This window comes from Cydia fagiglandana, chromosome 16 (genome assembly GCF_963556715.1).
Source record: "Cydia fagiglandana chromosome 16, ilCydFagi1.1, whole genome shotgun sequence".
NCBI lineage: Eukaryota > Metazoa > Arthropoda > Insecta > Lepidoptera > Tortricidae > Cydia > Cydia fagiglandana.
Window position 1 is genome coordinate 5,797,964 of NC_085947.1, and position 16,187 is coordinate 5,814,150.

At 40.3% G+C, this 16,187-nt stretch overlaps 1 protein-coding gene across 2 annotated transcripts in view; it reads right to left on the reverse strand.

The window, feature by feature from the left end:
- Positions 1–9,716: 9,716 nt before the first annotated feature.
- Positions 9,717–16,187, reverse strand: part of LOC134671834 (receptor-type tyrosine-protein phosphatase kappa) — a 160,654-nt gene continuing 154,183 nt past the window's right edge. Inside the window, exons 14-16 of one of the 2 annotated variants that reach the window (XM_063529682.1) lie at positions 12,628–12,815; positions 10,414–10,549; positions 9,717–10,329 (exon numbers count right to left, since the gene is read on the reverse strand). In XM_063529682.1, coding sequence (XP_063385752.1) covers positions 10,249–10,329; positions 10,414–10,549; positions 12,628–12,815 — 405 coding nt within the window. In that variant the 3' untranslated portion in view covers positions 9,717–10,248. Of the gene's footprint in view, positions 10,330–10,413; positions 10,550–12,461; positions 12,816–16,187 lie in introns of those variants that run through there. The other variant, XM_063529681.1, reaches the window with a different exon arrangement.

The window sequence follows — 16,187 nt, forward strand, 5'->3', positions numbered from 1 at the left end:
TAATCTAATACTTACGTTCATATGAAGGCATACTGGCATAATTAGCACATCGTTGGCTTGTGGTCCCACGGGGCCTATAATAGATCTCATGCCAAATGCGGACCGCGCTTTAATCCTCTCAGATTATTTGTGACGTTCCACGGCAAAAGGTACCCTATGGCGGCTGGCGCCTACGTCGCATAGCGCCGCAATAATGTTGGAGCGGCGTTAATAATAGCGTAAGCGCCAACCGCCATAAGGTACCTTTACCCGTGGGACGTCACATTTTGCCACTAATTATTTTCAGCAATCCGGCTCGGGGCTATTAGTCCTAACTACCATGCAATCCGAGCCTAAATATGTATACAATTAAGCACCTTATCGTCAGTAAATAAATAACAAAAATGTGTGGATATAAATGGTGTTCATGGTACAATCAACTAAAATTTGCGTCCAATAAGCTTTGGGGTATATTAAACGTATCATAAATTTAATTTAGAGTGCAATGTACTGTAACAGCATTATGTTGAATTGGGGCAATATTCATAAATATGCTTAATTTAATTCTTCTGACTATAGTTCGTTTTTTTTTAGCATTAGAAAGAACTCCACACTCTCCACAGAAGCAAGCGTGGAGTTTTTATCAGGCTCTTTAATTGTTAATAATTATTGAATTATCTAATGTACCATGGTAAATACATATACTTAATTTACTTCAAATTATTACCGCTAAAAGTGCCGGATTTGGAACCACAAGCTTACTTCTGCGAAGTTCTTTCTAATGCTAAAAAAAACGAACTATAACTACTGTTGTCAGCTGAGTTTCGCAAACAAATTGTACAAACAATTCGAATCATGAAACTAGAAATAAACCTTTGTTTTATGTAAGTGGGTAGTTTTTGCACAGTGTAGTTTTCCTCAGTCACCCGTTGACCACGAACGCTGTAAAGGATTCGAAACGTCGGGATGTAGTATGAATTTAATATACGCAATATAATCCGTTTCAATACCTTTATTTCATGAGTACCTAACTATCGCGGTAACCGAAGACAATCTGCCGTATTCGAACTTCAAGATATTCACAAGAGACGACACGTATTAGATCCATTCTAGATACGTTGTAGTTTAGATATCAACTAGTTCTCTTTTGCAGCGCAATTCGGGCAACCAATGTCACTTTTACGTACGTTAGATAGAGTAAGATATCTATTAGATGTGAATTGGATCTCTAAATCATATCCTGTGGAAATCGTTCAAGAGTATCTCCAGAATCGCGCAAATGTCAAATTTGACAGGTTAGATCTTAAACATATCGTTATCGTATCTTGGTGATGTCTAAACGATATCTATTTAGATGTCTATTTCAAAATCCGAATCGGGCCTAATAATTAATAAACTTGCAGTCATAACGAGCCATGCAGTACGACTACGTTTGTCAGCTTCCAAGATTCATTCCCTAGTTATGTCGAGCGCTATTTGCAGACATGTCCCAGCGGTGGTTTGGTGAGCAAATTCATTTCTGTAGAGTAGAGCATCGCAGTCGGGTTTTATACAAGGTTGATTTTGTAAGACAGGCAAAACGTCTAAAATCAATTAATACCTATACTTTTAATTTGATTGTCTCTAGAGTTAGACTAAGAAAAGTCTGCAGCGATTTTGATAAGGCTATGCTACACTTGCACTGCGTGGGCACGCAAACGTCATACTTCTATGAAATTGTGACGTATAAATAACACTTGCACTGCGTGGGTTATCAAAATCGCTGCAGACTTTTCGTGGTCTAACTCTGTTTACTGTCTGTGATCCGCTGGGCGGGTTCTCCGTTCATAGGCGTTTTTGCTACTAAGTGGATAATCCACGTAATCGACTACTAGCGTAACTCGCGCTAGTAGTTAGTACTAGCGCGCGCGGTCATTTAACTCATTTACAAAAACACATAGGGCCCGATTCGGATTTTGAAAAAGACATCTTTTAGACATTACCAAGATACGATAAGACATGTTTAAGATCTAACCTGTCAAATTTGACATTTTGGGCGATTCTGGAGATACTCTTGAACGATTTCCACAGGATAATATGACTTAGAGATCCAATTCACATCTAATAGATATCTTACTCTATCTAACGTAAAAGTGACATTGATGGTTGCCCGAATTGCGCTGCAAAAGAGAACTAGTTGATATCTAAACTATAACGTATCTAGAATGGATCTAGTACGTGTCGTCTCTTGTTAATATCTTGAAGTCCGAATACGGCAGTTAGTTTCGAAATGTTTAATATTTAGAGCATTTAATAACTGGATTCGCATTTAAGAGCTTACCCCTCTACCGAAAAACTTGCACACTTGTGCAAACTTTTGTATGGATTGACATGGCTATTTGTACGTTACGTACAAATCATGTAGAAATAGCAATAAGTACATTTGACGTCCCCTCCCCGCAAAAATCGGCAGCCCATTTCTTAAGAAAATGACAGCGATGACGTCTCCAGTTACTAAATACTCTAAGGTTTAATAAGATGTTTTAAGGTGCCCACTGATTAACAGTCCGCCGGACGGTATCGGCCTGTCAGAACTAAAATTTTGACAGTTCCGAACAACTGACAGGCCGATACCGTCCGGCGGACTGTTAATCAGTGGGCCCCTTTACAGCTCGTAAAGTCGTAACGTTGCGAGGGGAGTAAGGAGTAAGTAAATAAAAATTAATTTATACAACAAATAAATATATTTTCCATTAAGTTCCATGTATAAATTTTAAAATTACACTTCAAATAACATTCATGACAACAATATCTCAATAAGTTATATTACAATATTTTGGAAGTTGAAAACTTGAAATCACAATGCTTCTATAGGTAGATATAATATAATTTATATTCTTATAAGTTAGTTACATTTCCTATATCTAGTCAAATTCTTTACTATGTATATGGTATACAATAGTTTGGTATAATTTAATGTTCATAGATATTTGGACTACAAATTCATTCTATTTCATTTATTTACATAAAAGATGGTCGGTGCGCAAAATCTTTTTTTATCGTAATACATACAAGTTGAGACAAGAAAATAATAATGACTGGAAGTCTCATATAAAGTTGCGGATTAAGGCCTGTGCACACCGGCTTGCGTGTGCGTGACGTGCACGTGTGCGTGCGCTAAAATGTTGGAGCCGCACACGCACACGTCACGCAAGCGGTGTGCCGTCTCTCATAAGAATCTGTATACTACAACACCGCACGCGCACGTACACGTCACGCACACGCATCCGGTGTGCACAGGCCTATATTCTTGTAGATGGTATAACGTTAGTGAGGTTGCATTTACCTATATTTAGTACTCTAGGTTTTGCTTGCTGCTAAGACAGACAGGTATTTACAAAAGTGAGATGGAATTACGTAACTATTACTTTCTCACTCTAGCAGATACCAGCCTCCTGTCAATGAAGGACTGAAAACATACACTTGAGTACTAAGATTTTATGTAGTCTATTTTCCCTTGTTAGAGCGCCTTAGTATGGCGGTTTATTATACTCATTGTGACGGTGATTATACGGCACTAATAACTAGCTAAGCGAGCTATGTACCTACATTAATGACAAAGAGAATTTGAAATAGAGGATTGTGAATTATGTATGTAGTTAGTACCTTTACTGCCATCTTTCGACACAAATGATTAACACTTTTAGAACGCCATTTGACTTTGATCTTAATTTTTTCACTGATATGTTAATATCAGTAAAAAAATAAGGATCAAAGTCAAATGGCGTTCTGAACGTGTTAATCATTTGTGTCGAAAGATGGCAGTAAATGTACTGACTACATAATTCACTGACAATATCCCTCTATTTCTACTTCTCTTTGGAAGTGATAAAGACTGCAACTTTATATGAATAGTTTTTATTATTTACCCGTCTCAGTATACAAGTTACACTTAATTATACAAAGAAAAGCACGCCCTTTGCGTATTACGTTTCTAGTTAGGTACTAAAGAAACGTCATAAAATGGTCCACATGAAATTTTAACTTACAATAAAGCGTAATTATGTAAAAACATTATCATAATACCAAAAAATAATAACGAGTTACATAATATATAAATAAATTATCATATATAAAGCGTTAGCGTGCTTGCAATACGAAAAAAACATGTGTATTTTTACTTGTGAAGGATCATAGGCAGTCCGTAACTGACAACTCCCATATTTTTTAAAAAGTTAAAATCAATTCATAATTTTTTTTAAGCTGATTATGTGACTCGATAGTACGTTGAGTCTAATCTCAAATAACGTTAATTTTTATAATTTTTTTTTTCAAATCCAGATCAAAATCAATCCAAATTGGGAGCATTCCACGGGCTGTCCCATACAAACGCAATTTATTTCCTGTGTTGCGACTTTTTTCTCGGCATTTAAAGCAGGCGATTATTTTTCTGTGCATATTTTTGACCATTTGTCATAGAAAAGGAAACTCTTATACCTTTAAATCTTCAGAAACTTCGCGTTTGTACGGGACAACGGTAGACAATTTCATGGAATGCCCCATTGACATGCCTCTGAATGAAAACTATCTTAAAAATTTTTTGTTTAGATCCATTTGTCAAAATGTATGGAGAGTTATCGCGTGAGATAGGGCACCAGTTAAAGGACCTGCGTATTGTTGTATCGTTCTCGAGAACATTCTCAATTTACTATGGTTACCTAACATTCTCGAGTGAGAACATTCCCTATACAAAAGAGAGAACGTTCTCGAGGTACAACTATTTATACTCCTGCGTGTTTACTTCGTTAGTTTGATGTCCAAGAAGAATGAGATCAGTCAGTGTTTTTGGTTCTTGTTATCAAGGCTCGGAACCAGTTTCTTTTTCATACAAAAAATACCGGTATTGTTACGTTCTTTGGTTTATTATTTCATTTTTAATGGGGCAATCTAATAATACGGAGTGGTTACCTAAATACATGATTCAGTTCTATGTAAAGAGTATAAAATAATAAAAAATATTCGGCTATTTTGGGTTTTACAAAAAATCGGCTCCGAACCCTGCTTGTTATAATTAATTGTTACCGTATTGCATACAAGAAAAAAAATATATATACGTAAATATGGACGTCATCGTCACTAACCTCTAAATTCAAAACATTCCGTTAATTTTCTGCAGCATATTACTAATGCTCGATTTTAACTAAAATGCCTAACTTCGTAGTCCAAAAAAACATGTTTTGTTTACGTCGAAAGCAAATCTATGTGCACATAATTAGGTATACATACATTAAAAAAGGAATAAAGCACGCAATGTCTTTCAAAAATATACATAGTGCCTTAAAGCTAACAATCCTGAATGCATACAATATTTTATCGTAGGACATTAAATTATTACTATATATTAATAATAATATAATAGGACAAAGGTTGTGCGTTTGTCATTACATACAAAATTCATATAAATATACTAGCGTCAACATAATATATAATTTTGGCTGAATAATGGCTTTTTAAAAATATGCTATTAAAATATGAATAGCAAGCGACACATTGATTCTGCATATCAATTCGATAGGGACTGTCTTAAAAAACTATTTGCCACATTTTACATTTATTTCTGTCATTTAAATATAAATAATGTATATCAAGGATTACCCCAAGATAATGCTGACTTTTGAAATTTATTCACATACAGAGGTAGGCAAGAAATTACCTATATAACGTACACAACAAAGTAAAAACGATTGATTATTAAAAATATATTTTAATTGAATCTAAATTTTATATGCCCAGTTTAAAGTTGCTAGTTTGCTAGTAGAAATACAATTTACGAATCAGATACCATTATGAAAAATAAAAACATTCGCATAATATTATACAAAATAATTAAAAACAAGCTTCTGTATAAAAAATACTGAATAAAAATTATAATTGAGAAATGACCACTGCGTTCTATTGTTTGTTATAACATCATTTTTAAATAGGCCTAATAAAAATTACAGTTGCTACTAAAATCGACTAACTATAACTGGTTTATAGGTACGTGTTTTGGTCAAAAAATGTATAGTTAGGTATCCTCTTGAATATAATGTTAATGTTAAATAGGTAACCAAATAATTTGCATTTCGCTTAAAGTTTACAATAAAATTCCATCTAAATTAATGTATAAGTTGAAGTAATCCTAGAGCTCCGGCGCTTTTAGATTTGTCGAGTCAAATTTCAGAATCGTTTTACGTATCGGAGTTTGACTGTACAAGGTGGTCACTCAGGCTTGATTCTTTAACATTGTATATCTTTAACTAGATAACGTGAGAGGAAACCTTTTGCCCGGCAAGTTTGTCCGGGTGTCCTTCTGAATCCCTAACAACGTTTGTCCTAAAGTCACTTGCCCTAAAAGAATAGAAAAGATAGGAGAAAAGATTTTAGGGATTCAAATATAGATCCGTTTGTTCAACTTCAAAATTTCATAGAAGTTTGACGTTCAAAATAGCACTTGCACAGTCTGGGCTATCTAAATCGCTGCCAACTTAATTTGTATAACTTTAACTAAATAAAAATTAATGCCAAATAAGAAACACGTTTAGCTTGAGAGTATGAATCAAACCTGATATTTGATTAAACAAACCTAGAAATGCCGCAGCCTCGGGTTTTGGCCACAATAATATAACAAAAACAACGCTTTAAGCTTATATTATAACATAACACTGCATTGGCACAGTCCTATCAATTACTTAACTAAAACAGCTAGTTATCTGACATTAAGGTTTTGAAAATGGTCAAATTCATACAAATAAGCAATTCTTTAAGAAGTAAACAAAGGGCAAGCCCTAGACACAAGTAATATAATATCTAACTAAATTCCCTATTTACATATTAACCATATTAAAAATATTCATTCAAGAACGCCAGCGTTCTTTAACAATACAACTTTAAATAACTTTAAGACTTCGCTTGAAGCAGCACAATAACTTACTTTCGAGAAAAACATTGTTTTAGACATTATAGAACCAGAGGAAAACCTTAAAATCAATTTACCCTTGTAAACACTTTTCTAAATAGATATAAGATACGTAAATCAATATTTATATAATATTTATAATTATCTCTTTACGAACGCTAAGTTTATATAAATATAAATACTCATAGTAATAAATAAGGGCAATATTTTCTTTACCAAAGAGAGCTTGAAGCCCGTTATATATTCTGCGCTACAGTACATAAAGTATTAAAATTAATTTATGATTGGCACGTTTTTAATACGGACATAACATTCAATAAATATTTTATCTCTGGACGTTATCACACATATACAAAGAATTCAGAAAACGCGCCAGAGAAATAGTCGAATACATTCTACGTTAAAAATAGAAGAAATGTTTATTATTTCGTTTTTCTCTGATATCAAAGGGACATCGAATCGAGTGCGGTATTCACGTGTTGTTTTTTGTTGATACGACTATCTCTCCAGCGTGAGAAATGAGACCCTTCTAAACATTGTGCTGACATTAAGGGGATACACAATATATCATGAAGAATAACGAAAGCAAGTATCCAACACATTGTAACAACACCGAAACGCTACAAACACCTATATGGAAACTTAATATCTTATATTAATGAATATAAATACCTAGATATTTTTATTTATACTTACTATATATATTCTGCTTGGGAAAATAACTGACAAACAACCAATAAATAAATACATCTTTTTTTAAAACAACTATCTAATAAATTTTATTTTCGAAGGGCTAGCTAAATACTGTAATCTAGTTGTTATATTTGTAAATACATATATTATTCTGAAATGGATTCGGCCATTTAAATGAAGACATTAACTAACCGCAAAGAGACTACCTAGTGAGTGAGTGGCACGGGCGCCCGCGCGGCAGCAGCCAGGACGGAGCGCGCGTGCCACACGCGGCACGACGCTACATTACGTTCCTTAGGTAGCTAAACGATGACCCTGTGTCAGTCGTGGACTGCGCCCGGGTCGCGCGGCGCGCCACTCCCAGGCGCAATTTTCTATCTAAGAAATTTAGAATCTACGCTCTACGCTCGTCGTTTTAGGCACTGCCTACCTTAAGTACCTCCTATGACTAGGACTATAAAGACGGCGCTATAAACTAGTCGAAGTAAGAAAATGTACAGTTTCGAGTCATTTGGCAGTTACGATTCGAATAGGCGAGTCTAGACGTCTCTTAACGATTCTAAGGGTAAAAAACTCGCTGTCGGGCGAGGCGGCTAGATTAGGGGCGGTCCGCTAAGCTATACCTACACGGGACCTCTTAACAGTTTAGCGACACTACGAGCGTCTAGATCTAGGAGGAGAGGGCGCTCGAGTCGGCGGCGCGCTGCTGGAGCGGGGTGCGGGGCGCGCGGCGGGAAGGCACGAGGGGGGGCGCGGCGGCGGCTGCGGCGCGGGGGGCCCGGCGCCGCCGCGCGCCATCAGAGCGGGAAGCAGCGCGTCGAGCGCCGCGGCTCGCTGGCGCCGCGGCGGCGTCGCGTCGCGCCCGACCGCACCGACGTCGTGTCACCTTCGCTGCCCGCGCCGCCACCCACCAGCCGCTCCGGCGACAGCGGCTCCAACTTGTGCATCGACGGTCGGCTCGACAGCCTCGCGCCGTCCGCTGCGGGAGTCGACGCTGGTCGCTCTGACACTATTTCGTCGTCTATGTCGATAGGCCCGAGTTTCAATGCTAGTGCGTATTCGGACCGTTCGACGACACTGTTCGGCTCCTCGTCGACGACGGTCGTGTCGGCGAGCGTCGAGTCGGCCGCTGCCGAATCGGCACGCAGAGAATCGCCTTGCGCCGTTTGATAGCGACGCGTATCGGCTGAAGATGGCGACGTGTCGGGTGCGCGTTTCTCTGGGGTTGCAAATACGGAATCTGATGCCCAACTCCTTGTTTCAGAGTTCTGCCGCAGCGTATCATCCATACTTCGCTGCGAGGTCCGGCGACTGGCGCGCGGACTTTCATCGTCGATAGCGCGGAAGTCGAGCGCGCTGAGATCGAAGGGTCCGCGGCGGCGGGAACCATCGCGCCGGAACGAAGGCCTATGCGACGTAAATGCGGCATCGTAGAGTTCACAAAGACTTGTGCGGTCCGACAGCGGCTCCTCATAAAGTGTAAGGTTCCGTGTCTCGGTCGCGTCGGAGGGCGTCTCATCTCGGATGGAAGTTGCTTCACTGCGTTCCGAGATATCGAAGGTAAAACGCGCTTCGAAACGATCCGGGCTCATAGGCGGAGCAGAGCGTGAGCAGTCGTCTCCATCAGGCTCGTCTCCATCAAGGGGCAGTGGACCTAGAGTGGTGCGGCGAGGTGACGTCTCCTCCGAGTCTGTGGAGCGGTCAGAGCGCGGCATGCGGCACACGTGGCGGCGGCCCAGCGCGGGCTGCGAGCCACACGGTGCGCGCCGACAGCACGCGCGCTCGTGCCTCACGTCTGACCCGCTACTTCCCGTTGATTTCGAGTGTGGTGGCCGGCGACGAGCTGTCTCTCTTCCGTACAGAGAGGTGAACTCCTCGGAACAAAACTTTTCAAACAGCTCTTGCGAACTTAAACGGGTGGAACCAGTGGCGTTATAAAAAGCCTCCGTGGGCGATCGGTCGGCCCGCTCGTATAGCGCACTTGAACTGGCCCGTTTCGCCTTGTCTAAGCCAAATTTGTAAATTTTAGGTAGCCGTCTTTCAAACACGCCCTGTGAGTGAGCGCGAGACGGACCACGCATAGCGGGCGAAGCGTCTCGCGTGTCGGCGAGCACGCGGTCGGAAGACACGCCGCGTAAGTGCGGGCGTGCCACCGGCCGCGGTTCGACGGGCGGCGGGGTGATAGCGAGCTCTGGTTCATATTCATCGTCGTCTTCGGCGGTGTCAGCCGATGCCGAGTGGCCCGAGCGCTCGAACGAGCTATGCGCGCAGTCGCACTCCTCGTGCTCGTCGCTGGCATCACCCTCGTCAAAGGAGGGCGCGCGAGGCCCATGAACGAAGACGCGACGGCGTTCGTCAGCAGCAGCGTCTTCGTCCTCGAGGCGGATGGAGCGACGCAGCGGCGGGCGGTCGGCGCGACGGGTGCGGCGCGGCGGGTCGACGGTGGCGGCGTGCGGCAGCGGCGGGCGCACGGCCGCGGGCAGCAGCCGGTCCAGCGAGAGTCCGCGCCGGGGGCGCGCCGGCCGCGGCGGCCGCTTGTCCTTGGGGGCCGCCGCTGGGCTGGTCTCCTCGGGCGTCGTGGGTAGCGCCGCGCCGCGTCCAAACTCGATGAACCAGGGCTCGCCCTTGAGTTCGCACTCTCACTTCTTTTCATTCATATCTTCATTTAAATAATGCAGCACGTAGTGGAGCACTAGGTCGTAGCAGTATTTATATTCAGTCTGTGGAATAAAATAGTGTATTTAATAATGTTACACATAGACACACGACGCTAACCGCTCCTAGATTGAGCGAGGTATACTGACCATGTTCTCGACGAGCTGCGGACGGTGGCGACGTACGGTCTTCACGGCTTGGAACACGTCCACCTCGCCGTGCTGGATGACCTGCTCGATGCAAGCGTTGGCCGCACAGTACACCCCCGCCCGGCTCCGCCCGTCTCTGTATAATTGAAGTAAGTAGTTAAATTTTTAATAAGAGCGAAAACGAGGAAAAGCTAGTGACAATACAAAACGGACAGATCAGTGAGGACAGCGAGATTAAAAGTATTAAAACAATGTTTACGAAGCCTCACATCCTGCATTGTACCGAAGAAACATGTGGCGATGACGATCGATCGTCCAGAAATTTATTCATAAGGTCACTGCCCTTAGCAATGTAAGATAAAATAATACTGCTACTGGGTACAAGTAACTATAGTATATTAAATTGTTTGATGTAATGTGGAAACATCTATAACTATTAAGGGTATATAACTTATGAAATTGTATATACGAGTACATTTATTTTATCGAAATTGTCAGTAAATTTGTTCAAATGTGTTTGAATAAAACCAGTGAGCTAGAAGTGAATAAAACGAATATTTTGCGCTTTTGTACTCTCCAGCAATGGTTGAAATACGTTGAAACTAGTGATAAACGTAAGACCAAAGGAATCCATTTATGTCTGCCGAGCGAAGTATTCGATTCTCGGTCGACAAATTGCATGCAAAATGCAGGCATTTGTCCCGGGCTTACTGTTTGAGGGTTCTCTTTGTTGTGCCCACTTTTGCTATACGAGTACACGAGGATTTAAGCTACCGAAATTGGCAGTATAAAAGTTTTAATGCAATAGTTTATTTGTGTGGTCACTGAGTAGTAAGTACTCGTATTAAAGCGTCGAATGCATTTGTAACCGCAATATCCCGGAATAAAAAGGCTGCACTATTATTGAGAACCAAATAAACTGAGAAGTTTGTTAGATTTATTTGTTTATCGATTTAATTGTTAAGCTTGTGGGGTTTCGTAATAGAGTTTATAAAATATCAAAACTAACCAGGGAAGACTGGAAATAACCGCAAATGTTTTATACCTATACCGGCTATACCTACCACTTTACCTTTCATAAATTAACTGATTAACAAATCGCTTATATTGTTATTGGTTGCCACTAATATTGCACGCCTACCCCACTCGACTGTCACTGCCAGCGCCAAAATGTAATTTCCTATAATATACAACCCTCCTGTGTTAAAGTGTGCGTAGAAACGATTACTTACCTTACCTACTAAACTTCACACAGCCACCTGTTGCGCGGTTTATTGCTAACGCGGAACAAGCATGCAATGAATAAACATGAATAATGCTAGGAATTACTACAAACAATAACCTAGCACAGGTCATAAAAATGAGAAACTAGAAATGATGAAAAATCTGCACGAGCATTTTTCTTCTTAAATGTGTTTTGCTCACTTTTTTCTTTCGTTATTTTTGCTGTTGTTTCGAATCATCGAAGTGCAAGTTTAAATTTCCTTCTTTCTTGTTTAGGTCCAACTGCGACAGTTGCGACACGGCGACACGACGCAGACGGGCCCGTAGTCGGTGCGCTGCCGCCACCGCTCCACCACGTTCATGAGCTCGACCAGTGAGTTGGTGGACGTGGGCACCTTGTGGACCATCGGCCAGGTCAGCTGGGACAGCAATACTCACGGCGACACGACACAGACGGGCCCGTAGTCGGTGCGCTGCCGCCACCGCTCCACCATGTTCATGAGCTCCACCAGTGAGTTGGTGGACGTGAGCACCTTGCGGCCCATCGGCCAGGTCGGCTGGTACAGCAATACCCACGGCGATACGACGCAGACGGGCCCGTAGTCGGTGCGCTGCCACCACCGCTCCACCATGTTCATGAGATCCACCAGTGAGTTGGTGGACGTGAGCACCTTGCGGCCCATCGGCCAGGTCGGCTGGTACAGCAATACCCACGGCGATACGACGCAGACGGGCCCGTAGTCGGTGCGCTGCCACCACCGCTCCACCATGTTCATAAGTTCCACCAGTGAGTTGGTGGACGTGGGCACCTCGTGGCCCATCGGCCAGGTCGGCTGGTACAGCAATACTCACGGCGATACGACGCAGACGGGCCCGTAGTCGGTGCGCTGCCGCCACCGCTCCACCATGTTCATAAGTTCCACCAGTGAGTTGGTGGACGTGAGCACCTTGTGGCCCATCGGCCAGGTCAGCTGGAACAGCAATACTCACGGCGACACGACGCAGACGGGCCCGTAGTCGGTGCGCTGCCGCCACCGCTCTACCATGTTCATAAGTTCCACCAGTGAGTTGGTGGACGTGGGCACCTTGTGGCCCATGGGCCAGCAGGTCAGCTGGAAAAGTTGGACCGTCTTCGGTGGCGCTTTCACGCCCGCCATCAGCTCCGTTAGGGACACGATCTGTAGAAGGATACATTTGCAGTGACACCTTTATTGCGGAAAAAATATAAGATAAATCATTGGTGGCATGAATAAGTTGATTATAAAATATTTAGAGTGGTAGGGTCCACAATGAAATCCACTTGACACGGACTACGGACAGCGAGTTACGAAAATAATATGTCAGAATATTTAAACAATAGGTATGGGGTTATTTTTTAGGTGATACAAGTTATATACATATACGCGAGTGTACTCATTACATTACTATGAGGTCTATGAGCTATTTTTGTTATGGAGAGTAGGTATCCCTGAATCCGAAAAAATATTAGGTAGTCCATGCTTAAATTCAATTCGACACAATTGTATCGACATAAGGATTTTATTTTGTTAGTTCAGATTTGTTGCTATAGTAACGTAAAAGTGATCCCATCAAAAACATAAATGTAAAAAAGGAGAGCCAAGTTCAATACAAAAATTATGCTTGGCTATGGGGTTCGCCGCAAAAATAATGGAGATCTAAATGAGTGCCAAGCTCTATGCAAAATCCAAATATGTATTTATAGGAACAAAATAACATTATAAACAAGTATTAAACTCTATTTCTTTGCTTTATTGGATACCTATAACAGTTGCTGTTATTTAAAAAAAATGCGAGATCTTAAAGCAGGTTAGATTTGACTTGGCCAGTTTTCATTACATCAGTCATTTTATAAAGTTATTCAACATATATATTTTGTAATTCTGATAAAAACTGGCCAAGCCAAATCTAACCTACTTTAAGATCTCACATTTTTTTTAAATAACAGCAATTGTTATAGGTATCCAATAAAGCAAAGAAATAGAGTTTAATACTTGTTTATAATGTTATTTTGTTCCTATAAATACATATTTGGATTTTGCATAGAGCTTGGCACTCATTTAGATCTCCATTATTTTTGCGGCGAACCCCATAGCCAAGCATAATTTTTGTATTGAACTTGGCTCTCCTTTTTTACATTTATGTTTTTGATGGGATATCAATACTTTTTGTAAAGAAAACTAGGCAGTTGAGATTTAATGTTTCTTCTTGTGTTTCCGCTGCATATTTTTTACTTCTGTTCTTTGTATTAACTATGTGGTGCCGCGCGCCGCCAACGACACACCGTTGGCCGGTTGTTTAGCGCGTATTACAGGTTTTTTGTATGGGGACCCCCCCTATTTATTAACTTGTTTTTGTTTTTAGATTTTTTCCTACGCTTACACACAATAACTGAGCTGGATTCTAAATTTCATCCTTCTAGGTCATCTGGAAGTAGGTTAGGTTTAGGTACTTATATGTCAGTCACAATAAAAAATGGTTTTTTTGTATGGGGACCCCCCCTATTTTATAATTTTTTTTTATTTTTAGATTTTTTCCTACGCTTTCACACAATAACTGAGCTGGATTCCAAATTTCATCCTTCTAGGTCATCTGGAAGTAGGTTAGGTTTAGGTACTTATATGTCAGTCACAATAAAAAATGTTTTTTTTTGTATGGGGACCCCCCTATTTAATAACTTTTTTTTTATTTTTAGATTTTTTCCTACGCTTTCACACAATAACTGAGCTGGATTCCAAATTTCATCCTTCTAGGTCATCTGGAAGTAGGTTAGGTTTAGGTACTATAAGTCTGTCAGTCAGTCTTAAAATTTACGACTTTTTGACCTTCATATCTTTATAACCGTTTGAGCTAGCTTCATGAAATTTGGGCTTCTAGATGTCCTTATGGATATAATTAAACACACGTAGTTTTATGTGTTTACGTTAAAGATGTTTTGAGTTATAGAAGGGTCAAAAGTGGCACCAAGTGGTTCGTGTAATATTACACTTGGCGCTGGCTAGCCAGTTCCTTTGCTTGAACTTGGCTTGACACGCTGCCGCGTATCTAGATCAAAGAAATGAGTACCATCACGTACATAAATTATATATTGTATCACCTAAAAATGTCAGTACAAAGTACATCTTGTACATCTTGCTTGGAAATTTTAAATCTGATTTAATCAGCTTTATATTTCCCATTTGCATACTTAGTCACTTTTAAGCTCAACGCAAACCGCTTCGACTTAAAACTTTCCCACATTGGAACTCAATATTATCCTCCCTTCAGTACATTTCAATGGAATAAACCATCAATGGAGATAAATTTAAATGGGATTCTTAGCGTTCGCAACATAACAAAAGTATTTTGCGGACCAATTATAGGAAAACGGAGCGGGGGAATGACAATAGATTCTAAAACGTCTTTGGAAAGTTAATTCAATGGGTCCAAATTATCTGAGTTTATCCTTTGTATTGATGCAATCATTAGAAGGTGTTTTTGTTGATGAACAGACAGAAGTCTGTGGCAAATAACGAGTGTTTGAGAAAATGGGACATCGATAAATCTGTTATCGATAAGTATTTAATATATGCGACTTCTACTTGTTGTAGGTAAGTTAAGTACTTAGAAATTTCAATAATGCAAATCAATTACAAAGCGGTACATAATTTCTTTATTATATATATAAGAAATTACAATATACACCGTGTTTTTATTGAATTCCGTTAACTTCGGGGTATGGTTAAGAACGTTTAAGTGAACTAAATGGCATAGTTAATTTTCAAAAAAAAATTTTTTTTTTGCTTTTTTTTAAAGAAAAAATTAAGTTTAAAAAGTAATTAAATGTAGCATATAGCGTTGTTGTAACACGGGCATTACATTTAACTCAACCAAACAATTGAAATCTGTGACATATCAATGTCATTTCGAACATCGATCGCCCGAGATTGTACTTAAGTTTAGTAGCAAAAGTATGAACTCATTCTTAACACTAACCAATATGTAAACCAGCCCTAAGGCAAGTGTACACGCTTGTAGAGGCCTTATAGGAAAAAAATAAATTATTGATTATCTCCGAAATGGAGTTAATTAGAACATCGGTGTCTTTGAGAAAGTTACTTAATTTAAGCTCGGGAATGCACCCTTGAAATTAACGGAAATCAAAAAAAACACGGTGTATATACAGTGGTACAACTAAACGAAATTAATAAATGTTTTTCCGTCATTTATATATATATTTAGTACTTAAAAAATAAAACGTATGTAAACTGTAGTATACAGTGCCAAAATAATAGAAAACTATCAGAAAACATCAGTAATATATCAAAAGAGAGAGATATCGACCGTGTTCTGTATTTCGCGGTAGCTATCTTCTTATAAAAGGTAACATCGATAACAGACATGTCGATATTTTATTATGTCAATCACTTTATTTTGGCCATGTCTGTCGTATACCGAGTGAGCTATGGGCCAAGATTACCACAGGAGTGGTAGCCCAGCTGAAAACAGGGATTTGGCAGACCACGTCGGCGATGGCGAGACGAGCTAGACTC